Here is a 12,678-nt window from a genome sequence, read left to right as displayed (position 1 = left end):
CACGAATTAACAGCGGTAAAATCATTAAATTCAAACTCGAACATCGTAATAACTAGAGCCGATAAAGGAAGTGCCACCGAACCACTTAGGTAGAAAAAATGAATCTACTAGTCGCGGACAATAATACATACCAACTCGTTAAATACAACCCAACCAATAGAATAAAAAAGAAAACAGAGAAACTACTTAAGTCAATTACCACATGGCCTGAAGATACGGTCAAAAAACTGTTTCTGCACTACGCTCGTTCCCCAAGAATTTACGGCCAAAAATACACAAAGTAAACACACCACTTTGGCCTATAGTCAAAGGGATAGATAGCCTGAATGATCACTTAGCCAAGAAATTAGCGGCAACACTCAAGGAGTTGGTAGGTCATTCCCCCTCCTATATTAAAAATGTACAACACTTCATTAACATCATCAAAGACATCACATTAGAAAAAGATGATTTATTAGTCAGTTTTGACGTCTCTGCCCTCTTTACGAATGTTCCAATCAACGACATAATCCTTCTTTTACAGAACAAATTCCCTCCAGATATCACGGCACTCTTTGCACATGTATTGCGTTCTGGATATTTGTATGGCAAAATGCTTTCTACCTACAAAAAGAAGGAACAGCCATGGGCTCGCCATTATTCCCCCCCCCCCCTATTACTAACTTTTATATGGAACATTTTAAGCAACATACTTTAGGTTCCTCACCTTTAAAACCCAAAGTCTGGCTTAGATATGTTGACGATGTTTTCGCGATCTGGTCCCATGGCCGCCAGACACTAGACACATTCCTTAGCCACCTAAACAAACAGCACAAGCGCATACAGTTCACAAATGAGATTGAAAAACAGAACACGCTTCCACTTCTAGATATACTTGTCACATGTCTTCCTTCTGGCAATCTCTCTTTCACTGTTTACCGGAAACCGACACATACTGGCCAATATATACACACAAACTCCTACCACCACCCAACAAAAACTAGGTGTCATTAATACTCTAAAAAACAGGGCTCTGAAGATCTGCTCCAGTGAACAGGTACTGAAAGACGAATTTAAAATTATCAGCAATACTTTTCAAAAAAAAATGCGTACAGTCAAAACACTATTAACAAAATTCTCTACAAGACCCTCAATAAAAAACAAAGACAAACCAGACTACAATAAAACTATAACCATTCCTTAGATTAAAGGGACATCAGATAAAATAAACAGAATACTACAAAAATACAACCTCAAAGCTACTTTAAACCTCCTACAAAATTAAAAAGCTTACTCAACTCATCCGAAATATACAGATCCGCTGGTCCATCCTGGAGTATACCGTATTTACTGCACCTGTAACATACCATATATAGGAGAAACAGGATACACAATTCCTATCAGACAAAAAGAACATAAACGACACATTAAATATAATAATTATGGTGAAGCTGGCCTTTCTGATCATGCCCTGAACACCTTACATAGAATTGACTGGAAAAGCCTAGTTCTACATCACACCAAAACATGGTATGAACACAAATTTAAGGAAGCCTGTGAGATTATTACCAACCACCCAATCCGAACAATAATGATGGTCTAAAAATCCCAAACACATGGAAGGCATATATTCGTCCCAAGGAACCTTCCTCTCTAAAAGTATCTATAAACAGGACTGTAGAAAATCCAGAATCCTAAATCAAAAATAACAATTGCAATGCTAAAAATAGGACATCATTGTTACTGAAAGAAAACTATCTGTAAGAAAGAATGTTTATTCATGTTATCATAAATAGAATTTAGCTTGATGTAGTTTATAATTTTTTTTTTCACTAGAGGTTATGCCAGTAGAATAACTTGTGATCAATTCATTGTCTCTCTAGCTTACTGTATGTAATGTAACTCAGCTTGTCCTGTATATTTGTATATGTTCCAGATGATGATGATCTTAATATGAAGATCAAAACATAGGGATATTAAAATAGTTATTTATAACGCGGTTGGGAAGTCCATAATTTCTAAAATGAATGCTGATCACCGTGTAACACTAAAAGAAAGGCCTTTGCAAAAGATGGTTGCCGCGCTTGAAGCATTTTAATAAGAAGAAAACTGATTTTGTGTGTCGATTTATTACTATGGATGAGACCTGGATTCACCATTATGCACCCAGAATCCAAACAATGGACAGAAGCTGGTTGTTCAGTGCCAAAAAAAAGTCAAAGTCAGTTCCATCAGCAGGAAAGGTCATGGCATTGGTGTTTTGGAATGCTAAAGGCATTTTGTTTATTAATTATCTTGAAAACAGTAACACAATAACTGGGGAATATTATTCAGTTCTTTTAACCAGACTAGACGAAAAATTTCGTGAGAAAAGACCTGGTTTGCAGAAGAAAAAAATCATCTTTCATCAGGACAATACACTTACCCACAAAGGTGTTTTGGCATTGAGAAAATTAAGGGCTCTGCACTATGAATTATTGGAACATCCACCCTATTCCCCAGATTTGGCTCCCTCTGACTTCTATCTCTTCCCAAAACTAAAACTCTTTCTCGTTCGTCAGCGTTTTTCTTCGAATCAAGAGGTGATTGCAGCTGTAGAGGGGTATTTTGCAGATTTTACTGAGATCCATTACTGGGATGGGATAATGGCATTGGAGCAATGCTGGAATAAATGTATTAGTCTTAAGGGAGATTATGTTGAAAAATAAAAATAACTATGAAATTATAAATTTGTTTTTTCATTGTTAGGTCGAGAACTTTTCAGACCACCCTCATAGGTATGTATAGGAAAAAACAGTGTATATAGGATTCGGTACTATCTGCGGTTTCAGGTATCTATAGGGTGTCTTGGAATGTATCCCTGCGGATAAGGGGGGGACTACTGCAATATGTTTAAATATGGTATAAACAGTAAATGATATAATTCTGAAACTTAAATACTTACAATAAAAGAACGCACAGCCAGATCAGGAAGATGGGGAGAATAAAAATGAAGCATTGCAGCATTTGCATGATCAGTAACCTGTAAAAATTAAACTATTATTTTATGTTCAGTCATAGTAATTTTTGTAGAACAAAACTTTTTCTAAGAATTTTTTTTCTTTCCTAAGAGGAATTTATTTTTTTAAATTGCAATAGTACATAGTGTCAAGGCAGATTAAGAGTTACATAATTCTGAGATCCTAATTTGGAAATTTTTTATTTATTTTATTTTTTTGATATCATTTAATACAATAAGTAAGATGTGGTGCCACACTGACAGTGCAAAAATTATATATCTATAAGTTTTTCATCCATGCAGCATTCTTTTGCTCCATAAATTTCCAACGCTATATTAATCAATAAAACATAAATAATAACATCAACTACTACTAAAAATCCATTTTACAGCCTTTGCTGACACGATGAGAGCTTTATCCATTTTCTAAAAAGTTCAACACATCTGGTTTGCATATTTTTAATTTAACAGAAGATAAAAGGGTAATGAATGAAATAAAAATTAAAACCTTCGGTTAATTCAATATTAATATGTTTATTAATTATGAAGTAGCATATTTAATAAACTGCATTCTGCAAAGCTGCATTCTAGAAGGACAATACATTGAATATAACAGACATTTCAACAGAATGAATATAAAATTCAAAGTTACACAACTGAGCAAATTTGCTTATACCAGACAATATCAGCATTTCCAAAGAAAACTGGATTAGAGATATAACAAAAGCATGTACACAATTAAAATATTTATTGATACTTAAAAATCAGATATTTTAGGCATCATTCTATCCATCTTCAGTGATATCATGAATGCTATAAGTGAAAACCTAACATTTGGCTACCCATTCAACACAGGAACTGCATGCCAGAGATTATAACAGAAAAGAATCTCTATAATCTCTGGCATGCAAGAGATTATAGAGATTCTTTTCTGTTATAATCTCTGGCATGCAAGAGATTATAACAGAAAAGAATCTGTTCAGGTGGAAACTTGACAGAATAAAGCCTAGAACATGAACAAATTAAAAAATAACTAATTATAGTCACTTAGTATAAGCAGCCTCTGCACTTTTAGCGTGAATAAACCATTATTCCAATTTAAATCATGTCTAGATAACAGTGCCTCAGAGCTATCCTTGAATAAGCATTTATGTACCTAAAACAACTTCTATGGATGAGCTCTGTGTCTTTCAAATGAATCCATTCAATGTTGATGTTATGTTGAGCCGAACTGGACATGTGCAATTCACTATCCATTATACTGAATTTAAAGTGTCCAGTTTGGCTCAGCATGGCATCACTAATGTTAACTATTTAAAGTTTTTGCTGTCACACGTAGCAGGTCACACCTTTGAATGGTTCAATGACTATTATACATTCTCACTTGTTTAAACAAGTGAGAATGTATAATACTGTATTTATAAGCGCTTAGTAAATACAGTGAAACCTTAGCAAGTGGTACATGTGTGTGGAAGTGATAAAAAAAGCACATTCTTAAAGATCTATAAACATAAATAGATTTGATATTAAGAAATGTTCGACTTCGCTAATGTTTCAGCATGAAACAAATAAATAAATAAATTTATGTAAGTAGCATTCTAGTTATTTCTTAGAACAGAGAATGGAATTCTTGGGGAATATTTTCCTTTCATGTTTAATAATAAATAAACAGTGTTCTATTCTGAAGAAAGCCTAACAAGTCAAGATATTGCAGTGATGATTTATAATGATGAAAAGTGGCAACAAGAACATACTGATAGGTAAGTGGTACAAAAATAAAAGGAAATGATGTAACTGCAGCACAGTGTAATGCTGTAACCACAAGCTATGCATGAGGAACTCAGTGAAATGTATTTAGACAATGCATTCAATTAATGATTGAGAGAGGTGGGGGAAGAAAGAGATATGCTGCTTATTAGACAAAACTTTTTTCCAATGACTATGACCAGATGCTGGTAAAAGTTTAGAGATAACCACATAAGGGTTAGACCATCATGAGTTTCAAAACAGTGTTGTCTTGATTCCCAGTGATTTTTAAGAGTAGTAATCAAAAGGTGTGAGTGACCTGTGAAATTTTTCAACATTAGTTTTGGTGGTTTGTGAATTTTATGCCAGCAGTAGTGCCACATTTGCAGACCAAAAATTTTTTGGTCTGCAAATATGACTATAAATATGCTCAAAATCCCCCCCCCCCCCAAAAAATCATTGCTCCATTAATTCACATTTATAACAAGCTTTAAAATGAAATACATAAGTTCACATTAGAATAATGTTTCATGTTGACTAAAGTAGAAGGTGGGGGGGGGGGCAACAAGAAATGATTGTCAGCGCAATGGAAATTTTCTAGCCCCAAACTGTGTGCCATTTTTTAAGAGGTCTGAAGCCAATAAATAAACTGAAGAGGTACAGACCTGGAGAAAAATCTTAGCTCTGAGGTGACATCAAAAGATGTGAAGGAGATGTCCAGCTTTATCTGAAGATGTCACTAAAGAAGAAATCCTCAATATGAAAGGAGTTATGTCAGAAACTGCACATACAGAGTACAAAAAGAAATCTATGCAAAATCTGAAAAAAGACTGTTCATTAGAGCACAGAAATTGAAGTCATTTGTTCCTAATTATATGACCTGTGAAAGATCATTCAGGCACACAAACGTCTTTTTCAAATGATTCTCATCCTGAGCTAGAGGCAGAGTTTGAAAAATTTTGTGCTAGTTCACCTGCAGGGTTTAGCCTGAGTACAGTATCACAGTTGCCCAATATATCAATCACATGTTCAATTTTGGACTTGGTCAATTTATAAGCTTTTGTTAATGCTATGGCTAATCTTTATCCTGTGTAACTATCAATGTTGAAACAAATTTCCCACTCAGATATTCATGAGTTTATCAATCTCTATTAGACATGAAGAAAAAACACATTTTTATCAGCAATGCATTACTACTTTATTATTGATTAATAAAGTGTGATCATCTTCGGATACATTTTCAGTTTTACAGTGTCTTATAGTATGTCCCAAATCACTCTTATGAAGAAAAAAAAAATTCTTCTGTCCCATTCTGAGGATAAAAACATTTAAAATCATCACGCACACACACATACTAACTAACTGAGTGGATTTAGGCAGGATCCAAAATATTGGCAAATGGACAGTGCCAGTGATGTCATAAGAAGGAACTAAGAAAACTGAAAATCATTTAGGTTACATTTTCAGAATCAATATAAAGAAATTAAATATTTTGGTTTAAGAAAAATCTGTAATAATTCCTTCTAGTTCTACATGTTCCATATCATTAGATACAAAATAAGATTACTACTGTCTGCTGCACATCTTTTAGTTACTTCATGGTACTCTTGAATGTTTTCTAAAAATAAAATGATGCATATTGTAGCCTATTTTTTTACTGATCATATTTTATTATGACAAAATCAGTCATAATTTAAAAAATAGGCATATGTAATGACCAGCATATCCCAGCAGGTGTAACAAGTAAGGTAAAAATACAAAGCTATAAAACATACTACAGAACCAAAACTCCTGAAACACCTCATGTGTTTCAGGAGTTTTTTTTTTTTTTAATTGTGAACAAAAAATTCTGATCTCATCATAGACAAGTGTTTTTCCAAGCCATATGTTTATCCTGAATGACATGTCAAAACTAAAACAAACAAAAAATGATTCTTTCTTTCTTTAAGAAGGACTGACTCACACTTCCACAGCTTCTGAAGAATGTCATGAATCAATCCCTTCCACTTCAGGCATCCCAAAGATTTTTTAACATTTGTTGCACACTAATATCAAGAAAGTGTGAATGTCCCTAGTTTAATCTTTGTAAAAATAAGCTGAGCAACACATCATCAAAGAACTTTATCCAATAAAACAGTTTCTGATATAGGGAACCACCATTCTCAACCATCTCAAACAAAAGACTGTTCATCAAGTTAATGAACTGCGATTCTATAGATGGGGTTGTTTCAGAACACTCATTATTAAAAAATTATGGAAACAACTACTGTGTTATAGTAAAACTTCAGTTTAACATAAATCAAAATAATCACCCAACGTTTTGACCTTCATATCAAGGTCATCATCTGGAGTATACATATACAAAGAAACAAGCAACATTACAATCTAGATGGTATGCTAAAGTCACACTAATTTGGTCAACTGTCTTGCTATCAGTCTCTGATACCAACACTTATCAACTCACTTCTTGGCCATTGGACACTATTAAAAAACTGTTACCACATTATGCTCACTATCCCAGAATTTATGGAGTTCCAAAGCATAATGTTCCACTTTGGCTGATAGTTGAATGCAGGTATAGATAGATAGCCCTAATTATTATTCAGAAGAAATTATCATCAACACTCAAGGAGTTGGTAGGTCATTCTCCCACCAATATAAAGAACACGTCTAGCAAAGGTGTTATGTTAAAAACATAACACTTGGCAAACATGATTTATTAGTCAGTCTTGATGTTTATGCCCGATATTACGGTTCTCTTTGCTCATGTACCATTTCTGGTGAATTCGTGCAGCAAAATAATTTTAACCTACAAAAAGAAGGTATGAGCTTATCACTATTCCCACTCTTCAACTGCTAACTTTTATATGGACGCTTTTAAGCAACATACTCTAGATTCCTTTACTTTAAAACATACAGTTTGGATTAAATATGTTGATGATATTTTCATTATTCCGCCACACAACTGCCAAACTTTAAGTACCTTCCTCAGCCACATGAATGTATACAATTTACCATTGAAATTGAAAATCAGAACTCACTTCCTTTCCTGAATATACTGGTCACATATCTTCCCTCAAGCAGTGTTTCCTTCACTGTCTACTATAAGACTACACATATCTTCTAATATATACATGCTAACTCTTCCCACCATCCTTCACAAAAACTAAATCATTAACACCCTCAAAAACAGAACTATAATAATTTGTTCTAATGAGCAAGCTCTTAAACAAGAATTATAAATTATTAGCAACACATTTATAAACATTTGAAGGGGATAAATTAACTGTGGAAAGGGTGCAAAGGCGGATAACCAAGATGGTTTCAGGACTGTACAATGATAGTTATGAGGATCAGCTGAAGGAATGTGGACTGCAGAATTTGGTGGATAGAAGAAGCAGAGGGGATATGATTGAGACTTTTAGACTGTAGAGAGGGTGGCTACAGGGTTGACACTAGGGAGTTCTTTCGCTTGGTTGAACAGCGGGAAGGAGTGATGACAAGAGGCCATCCTGGAAGTTACGAAAGGAAACTGTGAGCAAGAGGGTGAGGAGTGGTTTATTTGCATGGAGGGTGGTTGAACCATGGAATGCATTGCCTGATGGAGTGGTCAGAGCAAGAACGGTCAATGAGTTCAAGGAGTGGTATGATAGACTTTGTGTTTCTTAGAGAGGGAACCTCCCCTCTATGAGTCTTCACAGACTTTGTGTTTCTTAGGAAGGACCTCCCATGATGAGTGTTTTGACTTCCATGGAGGCCTGAATAATAATAATAATAAAAACAATTGCTATACCAAAAATACCATCAATAAAATTCTTAATAAAACTGCACTAAAAATTCAAATAATATAGACTGTAAAACCATAGCTATTCCATACATTAAATATCAGAAAAATGAAGAAAATTCTACACTATTACAATTTTAATACTAATTTTAAACCACCTATAAAATTAAAAAATCATATTCAACTCCTCCAAGAATCCCCCTCCCTCGGGGGCATAGGAATCCATGGCACCTATAACTTATATTAGTGAAACTGGATGCACAATTTAAATCCATAAAAAAGAACACAAATGACACAACAACTGTGGTAAAACAGGCCTCTTCGATCACACTCTTAACACCTTATACCAAATTAACTGGCAACCTATCTGTTCCTGACATCATACAAAAACCTGGTATAAATTCAAGGAGGCCTGTGAAATTTTAATCAACTATCCTAATCTAAACAATAATGGTGGCATAAAAATCCCAAGAGTTTGGATTGCCCATATTCAGCCCATGTAAGTTCTTTCAAGTTCTTCAGCCAATCCTTACTTTAGGACTCTAAACAATAATTTTGGCCTTCATTGGCAACCATCTATACTGTTTTATTCTAATTATCTATGAATAATGATGTGAGAGCACACTGCCTCACATTTGGGGTGCTTAAGGGTCAAAGATGTATAACTGAGAGGAGACCTCCACGTAGCCTTTAAAGGAATGCGGAGAACCAAACAGGGCTTCTGACCTAATGTCCAATCCTCACCTTCTCTTGGTGCACCCTGTTGGGAATCTACTAGGATACTGAACAAATGAGGATGGGCTAGCAATTTGGGATTTAGCTGACCAAATTGTATTCTTATTGGTTAAACCAAAATAAAAAAATAATGGTACAACATGACAAAATTTCATACCGGATGGGGCGTTGCCCGGTTAAACAAGGCCCCCGTTGTTTTCGCCAGGGAACCAGGGTGAACAGCGAAAAGTCAGCTACTGGAACAAATCTGAAAACAAACCCCAACTCAACATCACCAGAGTTAAAGATCGGTACTATCAACGTAAGAAGCCTGAATGGCAAAGAAATGGAGATAGCTGAGGAATTAGATAAGTATCAGATCGACATAATAGGGGTGACTGAAACAAAAAAGACAAAAACTGGTGAGATCTTTCTGAGCAATAAATACAAAATGTTATATTCAGGCAATGACAATCAAGGAAAAGAAGGAGTAGCCATAGTATTCAACACAAAATACGAGACTAATCTTCTTGAATGGCAGTCAGTCTCAAGTAGAGTAATGTGGGCAAATATGAGAATGGGGAACTGGATAATGAGACTTATTTGTGCCTATAGTCCCACAGAAGGTTCTACTAAGGTAGAAGTGGAGGAATTTTTTGAGGCTTTAGAAAAAGCAACTGACACAATGAAAGAGGAAAAGTTGGTCCTTGTTGGGGATCTAAATAGCAGAGTAGGAAATGATTGTGAGACATACAAAAATATTTTGGGAAAATTTGGAGAAAAGAGCAAAGCTAATAATAATGGCAAATATCTGTTGGATTTCTGCTCAGGACATGGACTGGTTATTACTAACACCATGTTCCAACATAAATTGTGCACAAATTCACATGGAGAGAAGAGGCAAGGAATAAGAAAAGTCTCATTGACTATGTTATTGTTGATAGTGATGTTTTCTCCCTGGTGCAGGACACCACAGTGTACAGAGGATTTGAAACTGGAAGCGATCACTATTTAGTCTTGAGCAGGATAAAATTGAATTTCATATTGAAAAGAATAACATGCAAGAAAGTTTTAAAGCGAATAAAAGTTGAGCAGCTCTCAGATGTGAACTGTAGACTAAAATACACAAAGACTATTGAAGAAAAAATGAAAGAGTTTGGGAACAGGAATCAAACCTTGGAGATTCAGTGGCAAGCCTTGAAGAAAGCCCTGATTGATTCAACTAGAGAGGCATGTGGTGAAGTTGTCTGCAAAGATAGAAAAATCAGAACTCCCTGGTGGACACAGGAAGTTAAAGAGGCAGTGAAGGAAAAGAAGAAAGCATATCAAAAGTTCCTGGCAAATAAGTCAGCTTGTGCTCTTACAGAATACAGAGACAAATGCAAGAATGCTAAACACCGTGTAAAACTACCTAAACAAAAGACATGGGAGGACTTTGCCAAGAATATAGAAAATAAATATCAAGAAGGTGGCAAAATATTCTGGAGGTTGTTGAAGAAGCTTAGGAATGGAGGAAAGAGTGCTGTAAAAGGAGTTAGAGATGATAAAGGTGACATGAAAACTGGAGAAAAACATATCCTTGAAGTATGGAGTAATTATTTTGAAAAACTGCTAAATGAAACAAGCAGTGATGATAGCACAGTGGTTAAAAACACTGACCAGGCATGCAGTCAAGAATACATATCCATACTTGAAGTAGAAAAAGCCATCAAAGGCTTGAAATGTGGAAAGGCAGTAGGAATAGATGAATTTGGACCAGAAATGCTGAAGTATTGTGGTATAAGAGTCTTACAGTGGCTGCACTGCATAGTTAAGAAAGCCTGGACAGAGGGACGAATTCCCGATGATTGGAGTAGAGCTCTCATAGTACCCATATATAAAAAGGGAAATAAAACTGAATGTGAGAATTACAGAGGTATTTTCCTACTGAGCATTCCTGGCAAGATCTCTGCAAGTATACTTGAGAAACAGTTAAGAAGAATTGTGGAAGAAAAGCTTGGTGAAGAACAAGCTGGATTCAGGCCAATTAAAGGCTGTCAGGATCAGATCTTCACTTTACAACAAATGGTAGAGAAAGCATGGGAACATAACAGAGATCTGTATTTAAGTTTTATCGATTTGGAAAAGGCATATGACAAGATGCCAAGAGAGAAGTTATTCAATATGCTACAGTTATATCGTGTCAATGGGACATTATATCAAGCAATACTTAGTCTTTATTTGAGTTGTAAGTCAGCAGTTAGAATTGAAGGAAGATGGTTTAATGTTAAATCTAGTGTGAGACAAGGATGTACATTATCTCCTCTGTTATTCATTATCTATATGGATCACATTATGAAGGAAAGTGGTATTAAACATGATATCAAAATCGGAGATGTTAATGTCAGCTCTTTCTTTATGCGGATGATGTTATACTTATCAATAAATCTGCTACAAGTCTGCAAGATTCTCTGACTAAATTGAATAGCTGTTGTAATAGATCTGGTATGAAGGTCAGCAATAAAAAGACAAAGACAATGAAAATAGGCAGAATCATTGAAAATGTCAACTGTGTTGTGAATGGAGAAACTGTGGAACAAGTAAAACATTTCAGCTACTTAGGCACGATTTTTACTGAAGACGGTAAATTAAACATAGAAATAGACAACAGAATCAGCAAAGCTGGTATGGTGGGAAGTCAATTGAATAAATTCATATGGAATAAGAGAAAAATTAGTCAGAACAGTAAATTAGCTGTATACAAGACGGTGTTCAAACCAGTTTTAACTTATGGATCTGAGAGCTGGGTCAGAAGTAAAACACTTGACCAAAGACTAGAGACTGCAGATATGAGAGTCCTGAGAAAGATTACAGGCATGAACAAATGGCATCAATGGCAATATCATATTAAAAACGAGGATATTAGGAAAGAACTTGACATTGTCAACATCCAGGAATGCGTTAGCAGAGATAATCTCAGGTGGTATGGTCACTTAAACAGAATGGGCGAAGAAAGATTAGCAAAACAAGTGTTCTCTGCCAGGTTGGCAGCAAAACGAGAGTCCTGATCAAATTCCCCAGAGGAAGACCAAGATATAGGTGGATTGATACGGTACAAAGTACCTTAGACGATAGAAATATAAGATCTGATAATGTTGGAGTCTTGACAAGTAACAGACTGATTTGGAGGAAAATTGTAGATAGGAAGTTAGTAATGATGTAATTTTTTTTCATGTAGTACTATCATATCCTGTACACCCCTTGAGGGTACATGGCAGGAATTTGATGATGACGAGCACATTGCCTCTAGCTTAATATATCTCAAAACAAAAACAGGACTTTATATTTATGCAGTAAAGTTTTTAGTTTTATTTTTTTTTCACCAGATGTCAGGCCAGTACTGTTAATGGTTGACCAAATTAATGTGATATTAGCATACTTTATAGATTTTAACGTAGCTTGTTTTTTTGTATATATG

At 35.1% G+C, this 12,678-nt stretch overlaps 1 protein-coding gene across 3 annotated transcripts in view; it reads right to left on the bottom strand.

Annotated features, from left to right (window-relative positions):
- MED27 (mediator complex subunit 27) overlaps positions 1-12,678 on the bottom strand; it is a 139,424-nt gene that overhangs the window by 42,252 nt on the left and 84,494 nt on the right. For all 3 annotated transcript variants that reach the window (XR_016548665.1, XM_090396611.1, XM_090396613.1), the window contains exon 7: positions 2,924-3,001. Coding sequence is in view for 2 of the 3 variants with exons in the window: in XM_090396611.1 (XP_090252737.1) it covers positions 2,924-3,001 (78 nt within the window). In the remaining variant the exon portion in view is untranslated. The remainder of the gene's footprint in view (positions 1-2,923; positions 3,002-12,678) is intronic.

This window comes from Typopeltis vanoorti, chromosome 8, assembly GCF_054136105.1.
Source record: "Typopeltis vanoorti isolate ZY-2024b chromosome 8, IOZ_Tvanoo_1.0, whole genome shotgun sequence".
NCBI classification, from domain to species: Eukaryota; Metazoa; Arthropoda; class Arachnida; order Uropygi; family Thelyphonidae; genus Typopeltis; species Typopeltis vanoorti.
The sequence above is the reverse complement of the archived record's forward strand: the minus strand, read 5'-3'. Positions and strand labels throughout refer to the sequence as shown.